The 22,082-nt window shown below is 37.7% G+C and overlaps 1 protein-coding gene across 4 annotated transcripts in view; it reads right to left on the bottom strand.

Annotated features, from left to right (window-relative positions):
• PLD5 (phospholipase D family member 5) overlaps positions 1–22,082 on the bottom strand; it is a 212,859-nt gene that overhangs the window by 165,987 nt on the left and 24,790 nt on the right. Inside the window, exon 1 of one of the 4 annotated variants that reach the window (XM_050315206.1) lies at positions 11,427–11,769. The exons of the other annotated variants lie outside the window; for them this stretch is intronic. Coding sequence (XP_050171163.1) covers positions 11,427–11,429 — 3 coding nt within the window. The 5' untranslated portion in view covers positions 11,430–11,769. Of the gene's footprint in view, positions 1–11,426; positions 11,770–22,082 lie in introns of those variants that run through there. 4 annotated transcript variants of the gene reach the window in all.

Raw genomic sequence — 22,082 nt, 5'->3', positions numbered from 1 at the left:
AAATCCAAACCTCACGTTTAGTTTTCATGCAAGAAACTCCCAGAACTAGTTCATTACAAGTGATGGCAATGGCTGGAGGAAAAGGATGGAGTTGCATGGCCTGAAGCATAGCAGCAATATGCAGCCTGGACTGGATCATTTCAGCTGCCTTAGAAGCACAGCTCAAATAGAGGTGGTCTTGACAACTTCCTGGATAACCTCTTAAGCAACTAGAGAAGCAGTACAGAACAACAGTGCTTATTAAGTATTGTAGCTATTTAAGCCAGATGCTTTAATTTGGATGATGTAAATGGTCCTTCTATATTTCCATTTTCAGTCATTACAGAGCAAAGATTCCTGAAATTAAAAGATGTCATGAATATGTTCTATTCTTACTGCCCTGTTATTTTTGTTGAAACATTTGTGAATTTAGATTAATCACTAAAGAACAGCAGCATGCTTTTGTCAGTGATCTTCCATGATTTTTAGGCTACTAACTAACTGAACCAGGGGGCCTGTAAACCTCTTGGAAAGCAAATACACAATCCTTTGTTGAAAAGATTGACTGTCTCATGACTTTTCTAGGAGCGCTATCTGATTTGCAGCCATCACAATTCATGTTATACATCTCTCAACAAAAGTCATCACCAAGACAAACTGAAGTAATGAACTGTGCATACTCTGATCAGCATTTGTAAATTGAAACACAACGGGCTGCAATTCTACTATTTCAGAGTAAATTCCCATATTTCCCACTTCCACCTTTGATTTGCAAATACCACCCCAGGACTTTCTGCTGAAGGCTCAGCAGAACTCAGAACTCTTTGAAAATCCTTTTACCTCAGCACTGAACAAGGAAAACTGCTTAGTTCACGAGATTGTCTGGTGCTAACTCCAACATAGCAGGATCTTATCTTGCCAATCGTTTACAGACTGCATATAGGTTTTCCAAAGCTTAAGTTCATCCATTTTTCAGCTGCCTGTTTTCTATGCTGGAAGCAAAATACAGGTAATTTTTCCTGACAATACTTACACGTTTTGGCGGCAAAACCTAATTGTACAAGGGCTCTACCTCCTCCTCCAACTCCTCCCTTCTCCACTCCCCCAAGAAAAGTTGTAGCACACTGACAAAAACATCATGAGGAAGTTTAGACTGCCACTGTCTAGGGATCCCATAATCCGTGGGCAGGCAGACTATTTCATTTGCCAGAGCTGTCAAGCCAGCCCTTTCTACAAACACGAGCTTAAGACAAAAGAAAAGAAAAATTATAACAAAATGTTTTAAAAGCTGCAAGCAGAGTGCTGAAGCAAAGGCATAGTAATTAAGTTGTTTCCTGGGTAACCAAGGGCAAAATGATCAAATCTGCCTGCTTAAAATTAGATTCTTAAATCTACACTTAGACATTTAAGAGCTGTGCAACTTCCAGGTATTCTGAGTTGCAGCTGTTTTGATTAACTGAACCTCTAGCAAAGTATGCAAGAGTCAGTCCACAGTTTTGGGAATGTAAGTCAGTAAGATTCTTCCTCTTTTCCAGTTGTGACTTCAGTACAGAGTACAAAAAGGCCTTGTCCTGTCAATGTGTCAGCACCTACAGTTAGAATCAAGACAAAGTGGCCTTTCAAAAATCTGAACAAAGTAAAACTCTAGAATCAAGTAGTAAGACTAGAGATGTCTGCCTACCTAAACAAAGGTATAAATCCAGCAGTAGTAGTACCTAACATGAAAGGACAGCTTAAAATCCAAGTGCCTGATTTGGAGGTGAAATTCATGGCACAAATCCAACAACAAAGCTTGGAAAATTGCCTTTCCCATCCCCCTCATTAACTATCTGCTTTTCTTGAAAGGAGCAACAGGGAAACAACACAGGTGAAATGGTTAATGCCCTGCATAAATCCACTGAACTATTCCCCTCTCCATGATGGACTTCCTGCCTTGCAAGCCTCCTGTGGGTGTGCTACGTGCATTGCCATTCCTTTTGCCTTCTGTCTGTCAATATGAGCAAGCATGAGATCTCTGCAATGAATTGTGCAGCAATGATTTAAAGAATTGCTTAGAAATTTTATTTACATGAAAAATGAAACGCACACCCTGGCAGATGGGAAATCATGAAAGAGGTTTTGGACTATCTAAATCATTTTTATTTCAGGGATAGATAAGCTCTTGTGCAGTTTTCTAAACCAAGGAATAAGACATCTGGAGACCTCATTGTCATAGCTTAAAACTTATTTTTATACTAGTTTTTCGCATGTTTCTGTGTGTGGGAGGCTGTATGCATGGGAAAGAAAATGGTATTAACTGGCTAATGAGTGATTTCACATTACAAACAAAACCTATTACACATGGGTTTCTCTGGTTCGTAATACCAGCCAGATTTTGGTGTAAATTAATGAAACAATTGGACTCCCACTAGGTATACATTTGTCCAGGTGGTTCACAATGTTATAACAGAAGTAGCATGTGCATGTAGTTCCCCAGCTAGGATTCAGAAAACAACCTGCTGGGTAAAAAAGGAAGAGGTTCTCTCTGCCGTTCACTCCCTTTATTTATTTATGAGAGACAGAAAATGCTCGCTCTAAAAATGAAAAAAAGTGACAGGTGGTAAAGAAGCATCTGAATTATGTTTCAACTCTTTAAGGATCTGAGTCATGGGAATTCTCATCTTTCAAAATAATTTGAAATCTTCAGAATGTTATTCTCTGTGGTGTTTCCTAGAAGATTTTATTCACTAATTTAAGCAAGAACAAACAACACTGAATTTTAATTAACTGTCAGGTACATCAGTGTCTATTCCAAACCTCCTCCAGGAAACAACTGTTTTAGAATTTAACATAGAAGGGTGTTTATAACACAATAAATAATATGCTTCTCACTGCAGTCTGGTGAGTGTCAGGCTCTAAAGGTAGTAAAAATCTTAAACTAAGCACAGTCTTCTGTGTGCTGCATCCATTTCCCTAAAGTACACTGTCCATTCAGAAATTGTGCTTTTTATATTACATATTCTAAAAAAAAAATATGCATTTACACAACTTAATCTGAGATCAGAGACTCAGTAGAAAACATAAATGTCACTACTGAAAATACAAGGCATTCTGCAAGTTTGCCATATTCAGCTGTGGGTCTCACTTTGACCATTAAAACCAAGAGCACTGACTTTTTTTAAGGTGAACAGTTATAAAGGTTTAAGTTTTGAATATTTTATGACTGACAGAAAATCAGTTTCATGGTTTCAGCCAGAATTTCACTTTGACATCGATGTTGACTCAATGCACCATTCTTCCCCCCCAGTTGCTAAGATGCAGTCTAGGTCAAAAGCCTTGTTCTATATTTTGTGTAACACTTAATACCAAAACATAAAACAGAACTGGCAAGGACACTCAACTTCAGTTACTATGAGTTCTCAGTGTAATCTAGGCAGTTACAATATCCTATTATAATTCTTATTTAGTAGCAAAGTTTATAATCAAGCAAACTAAAAAGACTTCCATTTTTCAGTTACAATGACATGGATTGAATGGCATTTTGTTTTTCAAATAATAGTAGACTTATTTGATAACTGCACTGAACCTTCCCTGAAGTTAAAACTTCCCCAAAGTTAAACTAATCACTTTTCACCATATACTTTCCGCAGCACTTCTTCAGTCAGGCCTGCAAGCAAAGTGTTACAGAGCAAACTCTCAGTGAAGCAAGAGGCTCAGTGGCTGTGGGCTCAGGCAGGGTCAGGACAGTGAGCACCAGCCTTGGCCCTGGATATCCCATCACAGCTTCTGGCTGAGGGCCAATGCACAGAGCATCCTCAGGAGACTGGAGCTCCTCCTGCTGAAGGTTTCTTTGGGCTACACGAAGAGCACAGCCCATAACATGTATTTTTGACCAAGAGTTTTCAGGTGCATCTAAGCTGTCCATTCTTGCAAACAAATGTTACAACACACGCTGCCTACAGATTTGTTTGGAGACAGCTAAAATAAAATCTACTGAAGCCTTTTTCTTTCTACAGAAAATGGAGGAGTAGTGGGGAGGAGGAGGGGGAACTGGGACACCTTTTTTTGTCTGTTTAGGATGCGATCAATCCCAGAAAAGTCACAACACACTATATTCAGCAGTAAGCACTTGCAAGATTTAGCCCTAAGCAACTGACTCTGTGTCACTGCAGAGTTACTTTCTAAGTAGGAGAGTTTTTAATAGCAGGTGAATTAATGTCATCACCTCTTCTGAACACCTTTAAATAAACATGGGTATGATCCACAACAGTGGCAACTATAAACACAATTAAAATGGTAGTAAATAGACAAGGAAACCTATGACTTTGCAAAGTTTCCCATAGTTCCCCTACTTCTGCAAGAGTAAATAATTTTTAAGCCATGAAGCAAACACTTACAACTGTGGTCTGTATTAATTCTGTATTAAAATTCCAGTGTCATATGCCCAACAAAAATTTTGATCTTATATTCTTTTCTGAAGACAAAGTTTATTAGAAAAAATGCTGTGTTATGAATAGGAAAAAAAACTACTTAGAAAACTTTTACACCACTGGTAAATTATTAACATGTACTATAATTCCATAGAATTAATTTTTCTCTATAATTATCTATTGATATAAAGCACTTTCTCAAGCAGCATCTTGCAGGTATCTTTTACATACATGCATTTAATTATATTGTTAATGAAAAACCCTCCTACGCTCTCATCACTGACTAGGAGAATATATTATATGTGCTTCCCCACCACCACCAACACAGATCAGAGTGAATATTTCATTGGACCATTAAAATGATGCACAGTAAACACACTATTTCCAAGAGCTTTCACTAGAAAATCTATAAGGCTGCTACAACTAGTAAGACTATTAAGGTCATTCTATATCAACATGAATTAGAAGTATTTTAACTTTTATTCATCCTTCAGATTCTTCCACAAATATTTTTTCATTAACTTTTACTAAAAAGAGACCCAAAGAGACTAAAACTCAACAGTAAAGCCAACTCCATTAGTAAATTTATGCAAGAGGTGTAGCATTTTGCGGACTTGTAATATGCTAACAACCAAAAACTGCTACAGAAATTAAAGTCATAAAATTCTGAAGCATCGTATAATAAAATTTTTTCTATAAGAGTTTATAAATTGCATGTTCTATCTTATTATGCACAGCATCAATACTAATTTATTCAGTTAGATTGCTTGCATAAGCCATGACTTCAAGGAGTTCAGAAATTGATACAATAGAAAGACTCATGTTTATGCTGGTACTCTTTTAAATCTATTCATTTTTTTCCAAGCACATAACTCTACATGAATGTGTCCTACTAGGCTGCAGAACTGCTCCCTGTATGAAGTAAAATACCTAAATACACATTTAGTAAAATTTACAGATATTAAACTTCTGGAGGTGTTTGGGGTTTTTTTTTTCCTCAAAAGGAAAGAACGAGCAAAACATTTGTGCAATGACACACACTAAAAAGGCTGTTATTGCCAACATCAATATGACAGAATGAACCGCTGTCACCTTAGAGCATGTGCTCTCCATCCACCCCAAACCACATCCATAGTATTTTTTGGTTTCTTCTAAAAAACTTAAACCCAAAATTATGACTGCCTCCTATCTCAGAATCTAGAAATACAGAAATTCCAAACCCATCAAACCCATCAGGATCACTAAGACAAAAAATTCTTTTGGGACTCAATCTTTCAAGCTCTTCTGCAACTTCCTAGAAGTTCAAACTAAGCAGTTGGCTTCGGATGATGAATACATGAATGACCTTGAAACAGAAGGCATACACGAGGCACAGTTGGAGACGAGAGAACTCCCCATCACTTGCTGACTACAGACCACACCAGCACTGAGGGGCAGAGGAAATACAGTTCATGAGCACAACAAGTGCACAGAGGAAGCAGCCAGCTACAAGCATCATTTCAGGATGACTCCAGCAGCAAACGAATCCTAGCAGAGACCTTAATATATTCTGCCTATAGCATGCCTAGTGTGTTGTATTCATCTCTCACACAGAACTCACTTTCGCATGCTTTGCATGTACAAGGAAACCAATTTTCTGTCTACCTCTGCTGTAGTAGAAGAATTATTCAATTCAAGTGCTGATTTTGTGATCAATTCTCTGTAATAATGGAATGAGGAGTAGGACAAAAAAAGTTTCTTTTTAGTGTGCCTAACACTTGACAATCCTACAAAGAGAAAAATAAGGAAATTAACAGTAGTGCATAAACAAGTTTAGAAGAGTCAAAAAAGAATCTAAAAACATTTAATTGACTTACACAATCTTTTCTTCATTGAGTTTTGCCCCTTCTATTTCTCCAAAGAGAAGAAAAAAATACAAGAAAGATTTCTTTATCTGACTTAAATTTTGAAGGCCAGTCTGACTCAATGGAAGATCGTTCTTACCTGTATGAGTCAGAGTCTGCAGTAGCTCTTTAGTTACTCCAGAACAAATGGTTCAGAAAGTTTGTCCCAAATCAAATATATACTTTTCCAAAACTTCATCTCCAGAATTAGTACTGGTAAAATCTATACCACATTACATAGATTTTTCCTTTCTGAAAAGGAAGGACCATAACAAAAAATATTAAAAGTATTGACAGGAAAAAAAATTAAAATCTGAGGTGTAATCCTATAGCATCCTCTTTCTTGCCATTTTTCCCAAATGAATATCCAGTCTCAGTCACCACTTGGCCAAATAAATACCCATTATATAGCCAAAACAGAGGTCTCCCTGTTACTGGATATGACATACTGTGTACGTCTTGTCATAGGAAGGAACACGTCAGTAGCCTCTAGGATGGTAGCCTGACACACATGCACCACCTTCTATCCTGTGACAGGGAGAATTGCCACATAAAAATCATATCATGAAAGACATCCCATCACATGATGGGAGAAAAGGCTGCAACACCTGGTCTCAGAAAAGTCTCTGAGCTATCCAAAAGGTTAGAAGAATGGAGTTAAATCCATGACTACTAAGGAAACCATCAGACTATGGTAATAGAGGCAGAAGTGTTGTGGGTTTCAATACTGGATTAATCTAATCAACTTTGACTGAATAAGGATCTACACCAGAGGTTATCAACCTTTTGCTGGGAGTTCCAAAAATCTTCACGGATTCAAAACCTCTAGTCATATACCTGAGATGTGTATTGGCAAGCAGAGGGGAGTGGAGCCTCTGGCACAGTTCCAGGTGAGTAGACAGCTCTCACCTCTGAGCTGAAACTTCATTATTAGAAGATATCACAGGGCTGACAATGGGCTGTGCATCCTCAGGTGACACAGCAACACTGGAAAACGTTTAAATAAAATATTCCTAACAACAAATTTACTAGACCGAAAACTCAAGGGCGAGGTCTGAGGAATTTCTTTAGGTAGGATAGCTTCCCATCATCCCTCTGTGTAGTGAAGCAAGACAGGAAATCCACCCAAACTGTGCATCATATCTCCCACTACCATGTATTATGCATCCTCAGCTCTGAACAGAGCTCACTCCTTATACAAGCACTGGAAACATATCCTTCAGGGCACAGCTCCGTAACTTGCTCTTCTTACATCTGCACACTATCAAGTGGATATAAAGTTGTCAGTACCATTTTGTCTTCTCTAAACTTCTTTTATATAAAAGGTCCACAGTAAGTCTCAACTTTAATTGTTTTCAGTATTCTCAGTATGGTCATGAAGTACAAGAGTGGTTATGTGCAGCAAAATATCACATTGCTATGAGAGTCCCAAGATATCTGGGCAACAGAATTTTGTCCTGATATTTCAAAACACTGCAAATGCTGTGATAAAAACATTAACCAGATGCAGAAAAATATGTATTATCCATCCACCTTCTCACTTCTGCTGTATTGCTCAGGAGGCTGCCCCATAAATTATTTCACCTAGAGACCAGACTGACTTTTCCCTGCATTCATTTTCATCAACTTTCATTTCTGATGGTGTAACAGGATGAAAACCAAAAGGACAGACTAAAGCAAAAAGCATCCCTTTTTCATAGTTTCTTCATACATCTCATGGCTGAAGGAATAAAACCCTGTCTTGAACACAGATGCAGCAAACATGTTAATACATTAGGTAAACCATAGCAAATAATTTATAACTTCCTGAAAGCAACTAATTTAAGTTACACTAGCAGTGTAATGGCACAGTTTAAAAGATAGATTTCAGTGAGCAAATCCTGATCTACATAGTAGGTTGATTGTAGAACCAAAAGAGAAATTGCTTAAAAAAATAATCCTCTGTCACCAAAAAAAACCTACTCCAGTTTAGGAGTTCTTGCATAAACCTTGCCTGCTGTCATATTTTTGCTCACTGGAAGTATTCAGGCTCTATAAACATGGATGCTGAGACTTCAAAACACAACCCTATTACATTACAAATAAACACTAACATATAGGTGAAGATATTTCAGCATTGCCTTTTAATTAAAGGTCAAAGTGGTAACTTCCATCCTTCACAAACAATATTTATTGAGCAAGCAATTTCTATTTCACTCTAGAACGCTTCACACACTTACTGGTGTGGTAAACAGCCTGACACACAGTTATGACACATCACCTGAACCAAACTGTGCCAGAAGTTAGTTGGGGCATATAAGCTAGTATAAACATGCACACAAAGGCTATACCACAACAGATTTTTTCTGATTACTATCAGCATGACTACTTCTGAATGAACAAACTCTTATTTTTTGCCAGAAAATTGGCAGAATAACAAAGCAGAAAATTAGTAAAACAGCAAAAGCTGAAAATATTATTAAGTCTTGAATCAACTCTATAGCAGATGCAAATCTATGCTTCCTTTCCCTACGCATGTTTTGTATTACATATGAACTCCACATTTTTAGCATACCTCTTGAAATACAGGATTTATTTATACAGGCAGATTATCAGACTTCAGTCACTGAAACTAAAAAAAAGGTATTTAGCCTAGATTCATTTAGATGAATCATGCATCCAATTGTTGAATAAGTTTTTTTAAATTTTGCACCAGGAGGACATTTAAAATTAACTTTGCCATACCCAGCATAACTCTTGCACTAATCCTAGATGATACTTTATCAGAATTTTTCACTGTAATAGTCATGTCTACAAATTCTCCGTTTTTCAGGTAAAGCTGATACATTATTCATAATTTTACTTTTGTTCCTTAGACTTATTGGGCAAAACACTTTGATTAACTAAACCTGGATACCTATTGCATTTCACAGCTTGTAACTCGGGCTACTTTAGGACCGTTTACTATTTACATTGTGAAAAAAATCATATAATTTAAAAATTTTAAGTAAGAGGCTGTTCCCCTTGGACTAGCTGTGTCATTTATTACACAGCTGGTTAGTAAAAAGGGTACATCTTCGAGGGATGTGTGGGGTGTATGTGTCTTTATTCTTTTTTTTTATTTCCCCTTCAATAACACATGAAAGATCCTTGCCCAGGCAAACCAAACTGAAAGAAACAGAATCCTTGTGAATTCCCTGCATTAGTTACCAAATTAATCCATGTCAAGCAGGACACAATGCAAGTTTACTTTGGCTTAAACTTTATCAACTGCAAGTATGTGTCAGTACATGAATGTTATGTTTCTAGAAGGAAATGTTTTCATTAATTTGCTGGTACTTGAAGCATATCTGTATTTGACTTATATAGGAAGTACACATCTGGAAATACATATAACAACATTTGTTATTAGTTATGTTCTCCGATTACAACAGGGAAAAGCAATCAGATCTCCCATCTCCAATATTTTCCCGTAACAAAATTTAGATATGATGAACACAGTCTTCTCTGACAAGAAACAACAATATATTGAAGTCTCTTCAATACAATAGTAGTGCTTAATGGACACTCAACACTGGGCATTTTTGTCAAGAAACTAGTAATAATAATAATAATAACAACAACAACTGCCATGCTTGGATTCATACTAAACATCTTTCCAGGAACCTTACAGCCCGGTTGCCACTCAAATATTGATTTTGCAATCTATTTTGCATGTTGAGAAGAAAAACATAAATCTTTAGCACATCAAAGTGGATTTGCAGTCATAATGTGAAATATATGGGCTATGATAACATGATTGACTATCTACTGTACTTCAGTATTTACTTCTTGCTATTCAGTGAAAAAACTTAGAAAAAAATCATAAAGTATTCAGTGATAGTTTTAGTTCTTGCATTTTAATTTTTGTACTGCTAAGCAACAACAAATATACAACAAAGATAAAAAATACCAAATCAGACATTGTTTCACATCTGCTGTACACTTTTCAAACTCCAGTAGTTGCTCTGCTAAAAATCTTCTCTTCTATTTGAATCATAAAGAGAATAATTTCCTACACATCAAGCTGGGTTGTCAAGTAAGTGTATTTCAGGGATCTTCAGACTTATTTAATAATTTGTTTTTCTTTCACCCTGATATACTGTAATTTCATAATCAATAAATTCCTGGACTTAGTAGGCACTTAAAATAAATGGTTGAGTTTCCATAAAGGAGATTAGGCTCATATTTCAATTAAAAAAAAAAAAAAAAAAAACCAACCACCAAAACACAACAACAAAAAACCATAGCCCCTCAAAAAAGCCCACCAGAACAACCAAAAAAACCAACAAAACAGTGACAATGAGTCTTTGGAGTAAACACACCCAAGATTCATATCCCCACTCTAATATTTTAATACCTAGAAAAAAGCTAATATGAATATTTTTATTCTATCCTCAGGCATTGTTTAAACTACTAATAGCATTGGTATCAACATAACATACTGTAATTCCAGATTCTATATTTATGTGTTTATATTCTACTTCTAGGGCTTTAATACTTAGATCAGAATATAATACCATCACTATTCTAAAAAGTTTTCCTTTGTTATTTTTCCCAAATATACAAATAGTATAGTAAGTAATTACACTAGAGAAACAGTGCGACTAACAGGTCAAAACCCAGAAAACCCAGAAAAATAAAAACTTCATAGCTCCCTAAAAGTCAAAGTCATGTACTGAGCATCTCTGTTTCTCTCTAAAAAGCAAAACCCCAAAAACCCAACAAAAGAAAACATACAAACATACAGCCTGCATGAGTGATTGGCATAGGTTTATTTATATTTGTCTGTATAAAGTCTGTGTCAGTGATTGTTAAAGCAAGATCATTTTAAAAGCCTGTACAGCTGTTCTTCTGAAATAAACCAAGTAGACAGACTTCCAATTTAAATCAAATGCTAGTCAGCAGTGCTTCCCAATTTTAAAAGATTTTATATAAGCTGCACAACATGTTCAGTGCCAAAGATATTTGTCACCAACTTGCACTGCTGTTCTCTTGCAGAAAAATATTTGATAATTCCACTGTATCTTACACGCTGTTTTCTAGGTTTAAATACTGATCCCTACTAATTTCATCATCATCTTTTAAACATTCTTTTCAGAGTAATAATCTAGATCTGGTGAAAAGAGCTTCTTACCATTCTGATCCAATATTTTCCCCGTCTCTGGAGTTCAGCAGCAAGGAGCTGTTGCTGTTTCACTGCTTACTAGAGACACTGGAGGCTTTGGAAGCAGAGAATGTTTTATGTGGTTAAAATGTATCACCACTGATTATATTTCAGTCCCTCAATTCCTAGCCTTGATGCTCTGGAAATCAGCCAATCCAAGAAATAAAGAGGTTTGCAAGAAGAAGTTGCAGAATTTCCACAGCGAATGCTTCATGGAAATGTTTTGCTTCTTGATACTTGTTTTTTATATCCACTAAATGTTAAAATAAATCCTGGCTCCCTCTTCCCTCCTCCTCTTTTTTTTTTTTTTTTTCTTTTTTTCCAAAATGAGATTCATATATTGTTCACAAGGGACTTCAGCACTTGCTACAGCTAGGCACAGTGCAGAAAGGCATCATGCCAGATTCCACACGCATCTCAGCCAAGATACCTGAATTTTGACTTGCAACACACCCTGCTATTCCAAACATGGATCTTCCTAAGCCAAAGCTCCTAACTGCCAAAATACACAGTGTTTCTGTAAGGCAGTCAAATGCCCCTTCAGATTAGCTAAGAGTATCTTTTGTTTGCAATGTGGTTGCTCTTTGTTGTTTTTGGGGTTTTTTTTAAATACCTTTTTTTTTCCTGATGAGGACAATTTCATTCCAAAGGGATGAAATTATCATCTCACACTTCCAATACCACCCCTCTCAAGAACATACACCATAGAAAATTTCTGCAATGCTGTAACTACTTAGTTAATAATATAACAATCTTAATGGTCTCAGTGACAACCCAGAATGCTGCTGTGCTTTGTGTGATAAAATAAAAAATAAATAAATAAGAACACAACAGTCCTGACTCCATGGACCTTGCTATCAAATAACCCAGTTAGAGATGACAGAGGGAGGCAGAAGAAGCCAGGTTAGACATTATTGGCTAGTTTAACAGGTACTTAAAGTAATAACCAGCAACCTCACCATTTCCAAGCTTTTTGGGTACCACAGTAAAGGAAATTACAGGAATTGTCATCAAGAGACTATGGAGACTACCTTGGAGATGCTCTCTAGAAGAAAGTATATTACTGTACTAAGAAAGCACAAAAATGAGCTTGAAATTTTAATGCATGGATGAAAGAGGATGGAGAGTTACTTCTGCAATAACTGAGAGTTTATAAAGATCTAGAAAAGTCAAGACCATGCTCTGTGCAAGAAGGGAAAATAAATTCAGAAGGGATGCTTATAGTTTTCTTTTATTCTCTTTGCAACAGGATACAATAATGATTTTCATTGAAACTGAATGGGTATGAGAGCACAGGACCGAGCTGAAGAAATCAAGGAAAAGGTGTTGGACTAATTGTCAAGGTTGTTTAAGAGACGAAGAGCTGGGAGGAAGTTTTGAATGTTTTTTTTTAAAGAGTAATGAACTTATTTTAGGAAATTACATAAAGAAATAAGATTTAACCATCAATAACACTGATGATGTTGTTTCTGAACTTATAGAAAGAACAAAGTAATAAATGACACATGTAATGGACATCATAGATGTCCACAAACATTATGGACACGGCAAAATTAGGTTGTTTTCCAGCAGCAGGTGAGTCTGCAGGAGGTCTGTTTTAGCTGCTTTGAGTTGTTGTTACCTAGCTGAATAGCCACAACAAACTCTCTTTATTCCAAACCTTTCTTCTTCAGTCAGAGCTAAAGAAATTAATTTGGAAGTCATCATGAAAAAGATGAATGACTTGTATTCACAGATGAGCTATCTGATGTAAATAAAAGGTCCATGGTCCAACCCCTAAGAAACATAGCAAGATGGAGTGGAAAGAGGCACTGAAGGAGCTATTGAGAAGATAGAAGGGAAAACAAGGAAAACAGGTTCTATGAAACCAAGAGGGACAAAATTTCAGGAAGAAAAATGGACAACAGCATCCAAGACAGCATAAAAAGCATACAGAGAAAATCAGTACAGAGCACTGGCTTCATTGTTTGACCTGAAAGCTGTCTAAAGATACTCTCTCTTGGGTAGCTTTAGCAGCAGGGAGAGAAACAGGAGATGCACTGACTGGCAAGTGCCCAGTGCCACACCAGAACCTTGGCATAGACCAGAAACAACCCTTATAGTCATATTAGTCTGACTGCTAACGGGACTCCCATCTGAGAGGCTTCACTTGTAATACCACTGAGACCCAAGGGACAATTTTGTGAAACAATTCAATTACAATCAATTGGGCTACTGAGGTTTGCTCTTTTAAGAAATGAAAACTTTTTCATCAGAATGTTTTCAGCCATCTTACTAGTCTGTACAAACCTTTCCTGAGATCCTTGAAATTTATGAAAACCTTATCTTCACAAAACATCGCTGGGAGAGTAATCAGATGAATATGAAGACATGCAGCCAAGTCTTGTTCCTGTATGTTTCTACACAAAATGTGTATGAGACAGGGTGATATGGCCCTATTCATACATCCAAACAATTTTCAGCTCCGCCTTTCAGTCAATGAAGCCAGAATGCTTCCATATTTTACTGAAAAGTTATTAAATTAATTGAATTCATACACATTTCAGTATTAAATCTGGCACAGTCTTCTCACTATTAAAACACACCTCCCAAACTCAAGTGAAAATATCATCTCCAAAATTCGACTAAAAGACACTTCTATACAGAACAAGTGCTATCATACACCTATACAGAAAAAAAATAATTAAAGTTTAAAAAAACAAAACCAAAACCAACCAAACAAACAAAGAAATCCAAACAAAACCAGAAAAATAATTCAAGTTAACTTACTTCAACATTAGGACTCTTCCTTCAAAACAAAGCCAACTTTTCCATTTACTTCAAACTCCTTCCAACACACACACAGAAAAAGAAGTACCCACCAAGGAAAAGAATTATGTAGTGATATAACTGCAAAACTTTAAGTGTGAACTTCAACTTCTTCATCTACATAAGCCTTAAAGGTGAAATCCTTTTTTTTTTTCCTCTTCAATTCTTAAAGGATCCATAAGCAATGGGAGCTTTTCTTAAGCAATGACATAAGGATGCCCTTGAATGCTTTAAATGATCAAGGAATGCACAATGAGGCTGAAAAACTGAACTTGGATTAATAGTAATTTACTTTTTTTGATGAAAATAGATTTGATCTGGCAATACAAGTAATTTCACACATGCATGTTCTTTGCAGCATGTAAATATTCACACTAGAACCCTCAATCTGCAGCAATTGAAAAACTTCATAAAACAACTCATCAAAGGACTGAATTTTTGGTAGAATTTTTTTTTTTTGGCATTTGTTTGTTGTTTGAAGAGAAGGTGAAAAAATATTTCAATTTTCCATTAAATGAAAAATCCCAATAAATTTAAATGCAGAACAGTTGAGTCATTTTGGATTTGCTTGAGATGCCATAAATCATAAGGAACATGCAGTTATGGCTCTCTTGTGGCTCTCTGTAAGTCTGTCCAAATTATCCCTAGCATTATGAAGCACAATCTCTTCCCATTAATTGTAAAAAATGATGAAAGTATCTATGAACAGTTTGCTGTAAAAAGTTAAAAATAAATCAAAGCCTTAATAAGTAACAAGACAAAAAAATGCAGTATTATTTGAAGTTAGAAAATTGAGACAAACAAGATTGCATACATCTGCAGCAATTCTAAAAGTCAGCAAAGCAAAACAAAACCTCAAAGACACCTGACAAAACATGAAAATTATCAATGAAATACTTTGATTTTTAAAATAATTTCATATTTCACAAAAGAAATTTTTCTCAAAAATCTTCACTCTCAGAAAAGGTCTAAATCCATTACTATAGCTGGCATCTATGCAGAATGCACTTTCTCATTTTAAGGATATTCACTTTCATGAGCAATGGAAAGCAAGAAACCAAGGTGGAACACAATAAGGCTTTTAAAGATCTTAAGGCATTGAAGTAGCTTAAAATCCAATCTCAAATTTTTTTCAGTATAGAGTTTAGCCTGCCTTGGTCAGATGAATTTGAACAACAGTATTCTGTGTTTTATTGTTAAAGGCTTAGAGCAAACAGAAATGCTCTTAAAAAAGTACAGTGATAAGGGGTAAGTGGCTGTGCAAGACAGGACAATGGATATGACAATGAACATGCCTGGCAGACAACTAGAGCCACAAGACCAGTGTGTGGAGCAAGAACCATGGTCTTATTTAATTTTCCTGTGGCATTACTTTCATACAAAAAAATACATGAAATGTATGTTCATATAACACCACCTCAGATAGCACCTCTTTTATTTGCTTGGGTCTTTTCACCAGAGCCATTATTGCAAGATAACCTCTCCAACATCCTGTTGTATATCTTGGCTGTCACTATCCTAAGTGGGATTTTTCAGACTAAAGTTGTTTTTTCCTGAAAATGTAAGTCCCTCTCCAGCATTGCTATAAAGTATGTCCAAAGTACACTCTGAGTGTAAACTGGTAAAGTACTGTAGTTCTATGGACAAAAAAAGTCAATAAACACATGCTGAGAAACACAAAAATTCTCCATTCTTCAAAAATCTAAGTAGCATAGGAACTCCAAAGCCAAATAATACAACTATAAATGCCAGTATTAGATCTTCCTTGTTCATCAATTTCATTAGCAACACGGGAAAGCAACAGAAGTAGCAGGAAAAAAATAAGTTGTTGGAAAAAAACGGAGAGAAAGCAGAAAGAGGAAAGAAGAGAGCTGGAGGGACAACAGGGGTTGGTGTGGAAAAAGTGGCAGAACAGCAAGGTATCTCAACCTGGTCCCTCTTCAAGGCTTGCTGGATCTACAAATCAATGGCTAGAACAAAAACCAACACCACCAAAAATCAAAGGTATCACCATCTAGTCTGTTACTCTTCCAAAAGACAGAAATATTTCACCTTGCAAGAAGCTTTACCAGAATCTCAGGTATTAGTTACATCCTGAAATCCCCTCACTCATACAATTCATACATTATTGTCCATGAGACTTTCCAGTGGTAAAACCCTGTTCTTCAAGAGGACTTATATTATAAAAGCACAGGCTCAAATACTTCAAATAATGTTGTGAAGCAGAAAGAGGATTAAAAAGTTCTACTGGCCTTGCAGAAAATTGTTATGCAAAATTCTGCTTGTAGAGATTTGGACCTCACACCAATAGAATATCATTTCAAATCAGTGGAAATACATTCAGATTTTATGAAACTGGTACAGCATCTACAGAACAGAATAGGTTACTTGGAAATTGAGACTCTACTCAAGCAGTAGCCAAAGACTGAAACATGGTCCTGAATGTTTAGCATTACCCAGCCCTAAACTGATGCTCACAGATCATAACTGGAGCTGTTGTCAGCTATTTAAATGGGCAGTATCAATACACACAGAATGATGGGGTTTCATTGTTATCAAGACCAAAAAATTGCTTACAATTTTCAAAGAAATATTTCCCATTATTTTGTGAAGAGCTGAAAGCGTGAGTTAAAGGTGAGAACAGTCTCAAAAGAAATTCCATCGCATTTTCTTAAAAAAAAAAAAAAAAAAAAAAGAAGAAAGAGAGAAACAAAAAGATAAAGCCTTATTATGTATCAGATGCAACTGAAAAAATATATGAGTGCTGCCTCCCAGAGTCCATCTGCCTGGAAACAATTCTTTCCATTTTGCTCTGGTACACTGACTGATTCAGCAGCCAAGGGTAGTGAAACAATAACTAGATTCTCTGTTTGTGCCAGCCACTGTACTGAGGGGGTCACACTGGACCGCCCCAGTCCAAGCTATGCACAGACCTAGGTCTCTGTGTTGCCTAAGAAGCACAGACAGGTATCAGCTTCAAAATGGAGCTGAATCCATCTCTCTCTATTACGTGCACATGAATCCTTGCCTGCACAACCTCACAAAGGAAAACACAGTTAATAAACAACCCTCGCTCTCCACAGGTCCAAAGAATAACTCTGCCTCCCACCACTCCTGCACTTGGAGCAGCCAGGTGGGCTATAAGAGCCTCTCCAGCACGCTGGGGAGATGGTTGGGGGAAGAGAGGCACTGGAGTGAGATGCAGAGCTACCCTGAGAGGGTGGGCAGCTTCCACTTCCTGCCATCAATGTCATCAGAGACAATACCACTGTTTCTAGGCACGCAGCAGCCAAACGACTCGGAGCGGCACAGCATTTCTTGACCTAACCACTGAAACTACCACACACCGCAATCATGTCCTAAAGCAAAAAGCGGGTGTTAAGGGAGTCCCACTTAGAAAAGTCTAGGGTTTGCTGCACTGAGCGCTAATGAGAGATCACTGTTCGGCACGCTTGCAGCATTGTTCCATGGCGGGAAGCGGACGGGCAGGCCGGGGCGGCACAAGCGGCCGCTCCCGCTCCCCGCGCCGCTCCCGGCGCGTCTCCCCACGGCCACCAGGGGGCGGTGCAGCCCCGCGCGGAGCGGCCGGGCCGGGTCACAGCACACGGCACCGACACAGACCTTTGTGTTTTTGGAGAAAGGGCCTAAGTGATGTGCGCGCTAAAAATAGCCGGTTAGCATTTGGTCCCCAACGTAACAACCTGAGCCGTGTTGATATAATTCCGTTTCGTTTCCACGCCAAATTACACTTAATATGATTTCACCAGGTTATGCAATACGTTTCATTATGCTGCGGTAGTCTGCATAATGCCAGCGAGCATTACCCAATAGCTTAATTAATCCAAATAAATTAATCCCAATAACTTTGGTAGAAGAGGAAAGAAATGGCAAAAAGATAAAAGATGCTACCATTGAGCTGAAAATACCTGAATACCTGAAGTGAAAATACCTGAAGTGGAGAAACGTAGCAGCCCCTAAGGAGATCTTCAGGGCTTGGTGTGACCTCAGGGTTACAACAGATAAAGGTGACCTACAACTCTTGGACTTCCTTGATCATGACGCCTCTCCAAAACTGTCCTCAGACAGCTGATGTCTAATAAACAGATACAAGCTACACATGGATGGCTCTGGAAAAGGCCAGATGAAATTCAGAGGCACAGCACAGTACTATTGCAAAGTCCTATGGACAAGAAAATACTCAGAAAGGCATTGGATGGCTAAGGCTCATATTCCTGCGTGACACAGTACCTGACAGATATGGTGGCATTATCCCAAGCAACAGGGTCAGGAGAGTGCTAAACTATTTCAGTGTAAAAAGCTCAGTGAGAAATATAACCCACTTTAAAAATCAACACTAGTGTTCCCAACTGATTCCTGGGGGAGGGGGACTGATCCTAAGAAAGAAATGAATAGTAGCTGAACAGCACCAGCATTTGTTCAGGTACCAGTCACTATGGAGCAGGTGGTGCTGACTAAACTCACTTCCAAATGAAGAGTCATGAGCAAGAAATCAAGCAGGCAAATGACTGCTACAGATTTGTGAGAACTTAAAAAGTGTAGGTGTACACAACACACATCTCCAGCACAGGCTGAACGAAAAATGGACCTGCACAGTGCCAAAAGACACATGCAAGCTCAGTATTCCCTTTACCTGATAGGATTTTGTGAAAAGACACAGCAAGGGGTCAGACAGCTGAACAAAAACAATCTGTGGAAATGACAGAACATTTGAAAAACTGATCATAGCAGTGGATGACAATCTGGCCCACTTGCAGCTAAGAATACAAGAAAGAAGGAAGAGCTGATTTTAGTGGCAAGGTCTTTGAATAGCTTCTCAAAAAACTGCACAAGCTTCTGAACTAAATCCTTTAACCAAAACACTAACTATGTTGGAGAAAGGAGAAAACTGATTTAAGGGATGGATTGTTTCCTAAAAAGACAGAGGGACATTGCAGCTGAGGTTTTACCCTAAACTAGTTATGGCCAAACATAGTAAGATCAACAGAAAAAGTCTTTCACTCATTTTACCAAGCTTAAAAACAGTCCATTTTAAAAAGTATCACAAGATAGTCTATTACTTGTCCTGAGTGGTACAAGGCTCCCATCTGTGAAAAAGAGAAGTCAAGAATCTTACAATAACCTCTGTAAATCCATGTTTTTTAAAACAAAAGAAGCAGTTGAGAAAGAATAGGTTATCTCACTCTGGAGACTGAATGGACAGAACTGCCAGTCCAATGGCCAAAAACTTCCATGTAAATACACATATAAATCAGAATGACAACCTGCTGTTATACAGCTAATTTTGACTGGGCACACAAAACAGGCACCTGGAGAGCAACACTGCTTCTAACCACAGGTCTGAAAATGATTTATACTTACATAAACTACTGTGGTGGGATGACCCTGGTCAGAAGACAAACACCCATGCAGCTGCTCGCTCACTTCCCTCCCCACTCAGTGGCACACAGGAGAGAAAAGGAAGAACAAAGCAAGGAAGCTTGTGGATCAAATAAAAACAGCTTAACAAGTGAAGAAAAGAGGGAACACACCACCCCCAAACCAGCAAGTGACTCAAAGAAAATCACTCACTACCTCCCACAAGCAGACCAATGCCCAGACACTCTTCAAGCAATGACCACCATGGAAGACACATCCTCCACCTTCTACGTCCAGTTTTTATTGCTGAGTAAGCAGTCCCAGCTGTATGTCCCTCTAGTTCTTTCCCACCTACTTTCCTACTCAATTTTATGGGCAAGAAAGAAAGAAAGGCCTTTGTGCCATGCAAGCACTATTCAGCAATAGCCAATTAGTGTGCATTATCAACACTGGTTTAGCCATGTATCCAAAACACAGTACCAAACAATACTGTGAAAAAACTTAACTTCCTCCCAGTTGGACACAGTACAAATATTTTGCAACAAAGCTGACTGTCATGACAGAAGACAGGAAAAAGGGAGCAATCTGGATAATACTGACAGCTTCATGTACTTGCAAGGTCTTAACATAAGAGAGAATGTTCCAATCTGCCTGAAGCCCCATAGGTGGAATTGATGTTAACTCAAAAGACACTATGGAGAAATAAATTATTAAATCAGATATAACTTAACACATGAACATTCTCAGCCTTGCTCTTTGTAGCGAAAGCACTGCTTGCTTCTCAAATGAGAAGTTTCTAGTGGTTGCCTGGAGTCAGATGACATCAATAGCTATAGTTAGGAAAGAAAAGTGAGTAACAGCTGATCAATAAGGCAGCAAAGAACTCAGAACCAAAATCAAGGCTGCCTGACTTGTCTGAACACATCTTACAGATGAAAGGTGATCACTGCTTGCAAAGCTGTGTTTTTCAGGCTAGCAGGAAGTGACTGGACAGTGGAATAGGGGTTGAGTAGCAAAGTTAAAAACATTGTACAGCAAAGTATGAGACAGAACAAGAATATACTGTGCCTGGTGCATACGGCCATTATACTGCACTGGCAGAGGAAGAAAGGAATAATATGCATTTATATTATTTAGATTAATATTCACATTTTTGCAGTGTAGCTGAAAGCTACCGTTCAGAAATTTCATGTCAGGTAATGCGTAACTTAATGAATTTACTACTAGTCAAGCTGAACAGAAAGCACAGCCTAAGTTCATTAATGGCTTAATCATCTAACGATTTTAAGGCATCCAGAGGTAATTAAGGTCTAGGTATCCTTCCTGGCCAAATTCTTTGCTGCCATAGCACATATACAGTCACAGTAGTTTCATCTGTGTTTCACTTGTTGCTGTGTTCCAATTGTTTATTTACACAACAGAAAAATATGGCCTTGACGAGATTGAGAGTGACCCATCAGGAAAACAAAAATCACTTTTGAAAAACTAAGGACTGAGGAATATATAGAGAGAACACCACACATGGCAGAATTATGCCTTAATCTCTCCTCTTCTTCCTTTGGAAAACGTCTCTTTGGGTGATGAAACCAATACACATCCCCATTAAAGAAGTCTTGATGCTATTTGCTTACCTGTAAAACATTAATAACAAGCTTTCCCAGTTGATGCACAGAACTCTGCAGAGCAAGGCCAGCTCACCTCTTTGAAATTTTACAACGAAATCATAGCACTACTGCTTTCCGCTACTGACTTACATACCCAGTGCATTCTTGAGGAGGCTGTTAAGAATTACTGTATTTCAAAACGCAGGGAAAGGAAAATCAAATCTAAATACAAAGGAGAATGACTTGCCAAATATTACATTGCAAATATGCATCAGCCATGTTGAACACCTATTTTTGCCAGATCAAAAGTTTTTGACTGGAGCTAGGAAAAGTAAACAATTTTCACCTGTGTATAAAAGAGGTCACAAAGAATCAGTAAACCAGAAAATTAATCAGGAATGAAAACCAGAAGTACTGGAAGATTCTGCCCTCACAACATGCAAAAAATATGACTACTAAATATAACAGCGCACTAAACAGCAAGACTGGTATCCAGCTGTGCTCTCCACGTTGCATTTGTTGAGTGTTGTGATCTTTTCTGCCTCCTCTGGATAAGCTTCAGTAGGAACAGATTCAAATAACTCACACGAGGAGCTCAAGAACCGACAAGTCAGACATCTGAGTAGTAAGAACATGGTTGGAAACACCTCCACATTGCAGCTGGTTGCCCCACACAGTGCTTTGCAGCACAGGGAAGCCTCTCTCAAAAAGCATTTTCTGTGTCCTCAGACAAACATCTCTTCTTAAATAAAGAACCTGAAAGATCCAATGCTCAGATTTAATTGTTAAATCAATTAAAATCCTTTGTACATGATACAAAACACTTCCTACCTTGGTA

Source organism: Myiozetetes cayanensis, unplaced genomic scaffold, assembly GCF_022539395.1.
Source record: "Myiozetetes cayanensis isolate MyiCay16 unplaced genomic scaffold, myiCay2020 scf2-11, whole genome shotgun sequence".
Classification (NCBI taxonomy): domain Eukaryota; kingdom Metazoa; phylum Chordata; class Aves; order Passeriformes; family Tyrannidae; genus Myiozetetes; species Myiozetetes cayanensis.
The sequence above is the reverse complement of the archived record's forward strand: the minus strand, read 5'-3'. Positions and strand labels throughout refer to the sequence as shown.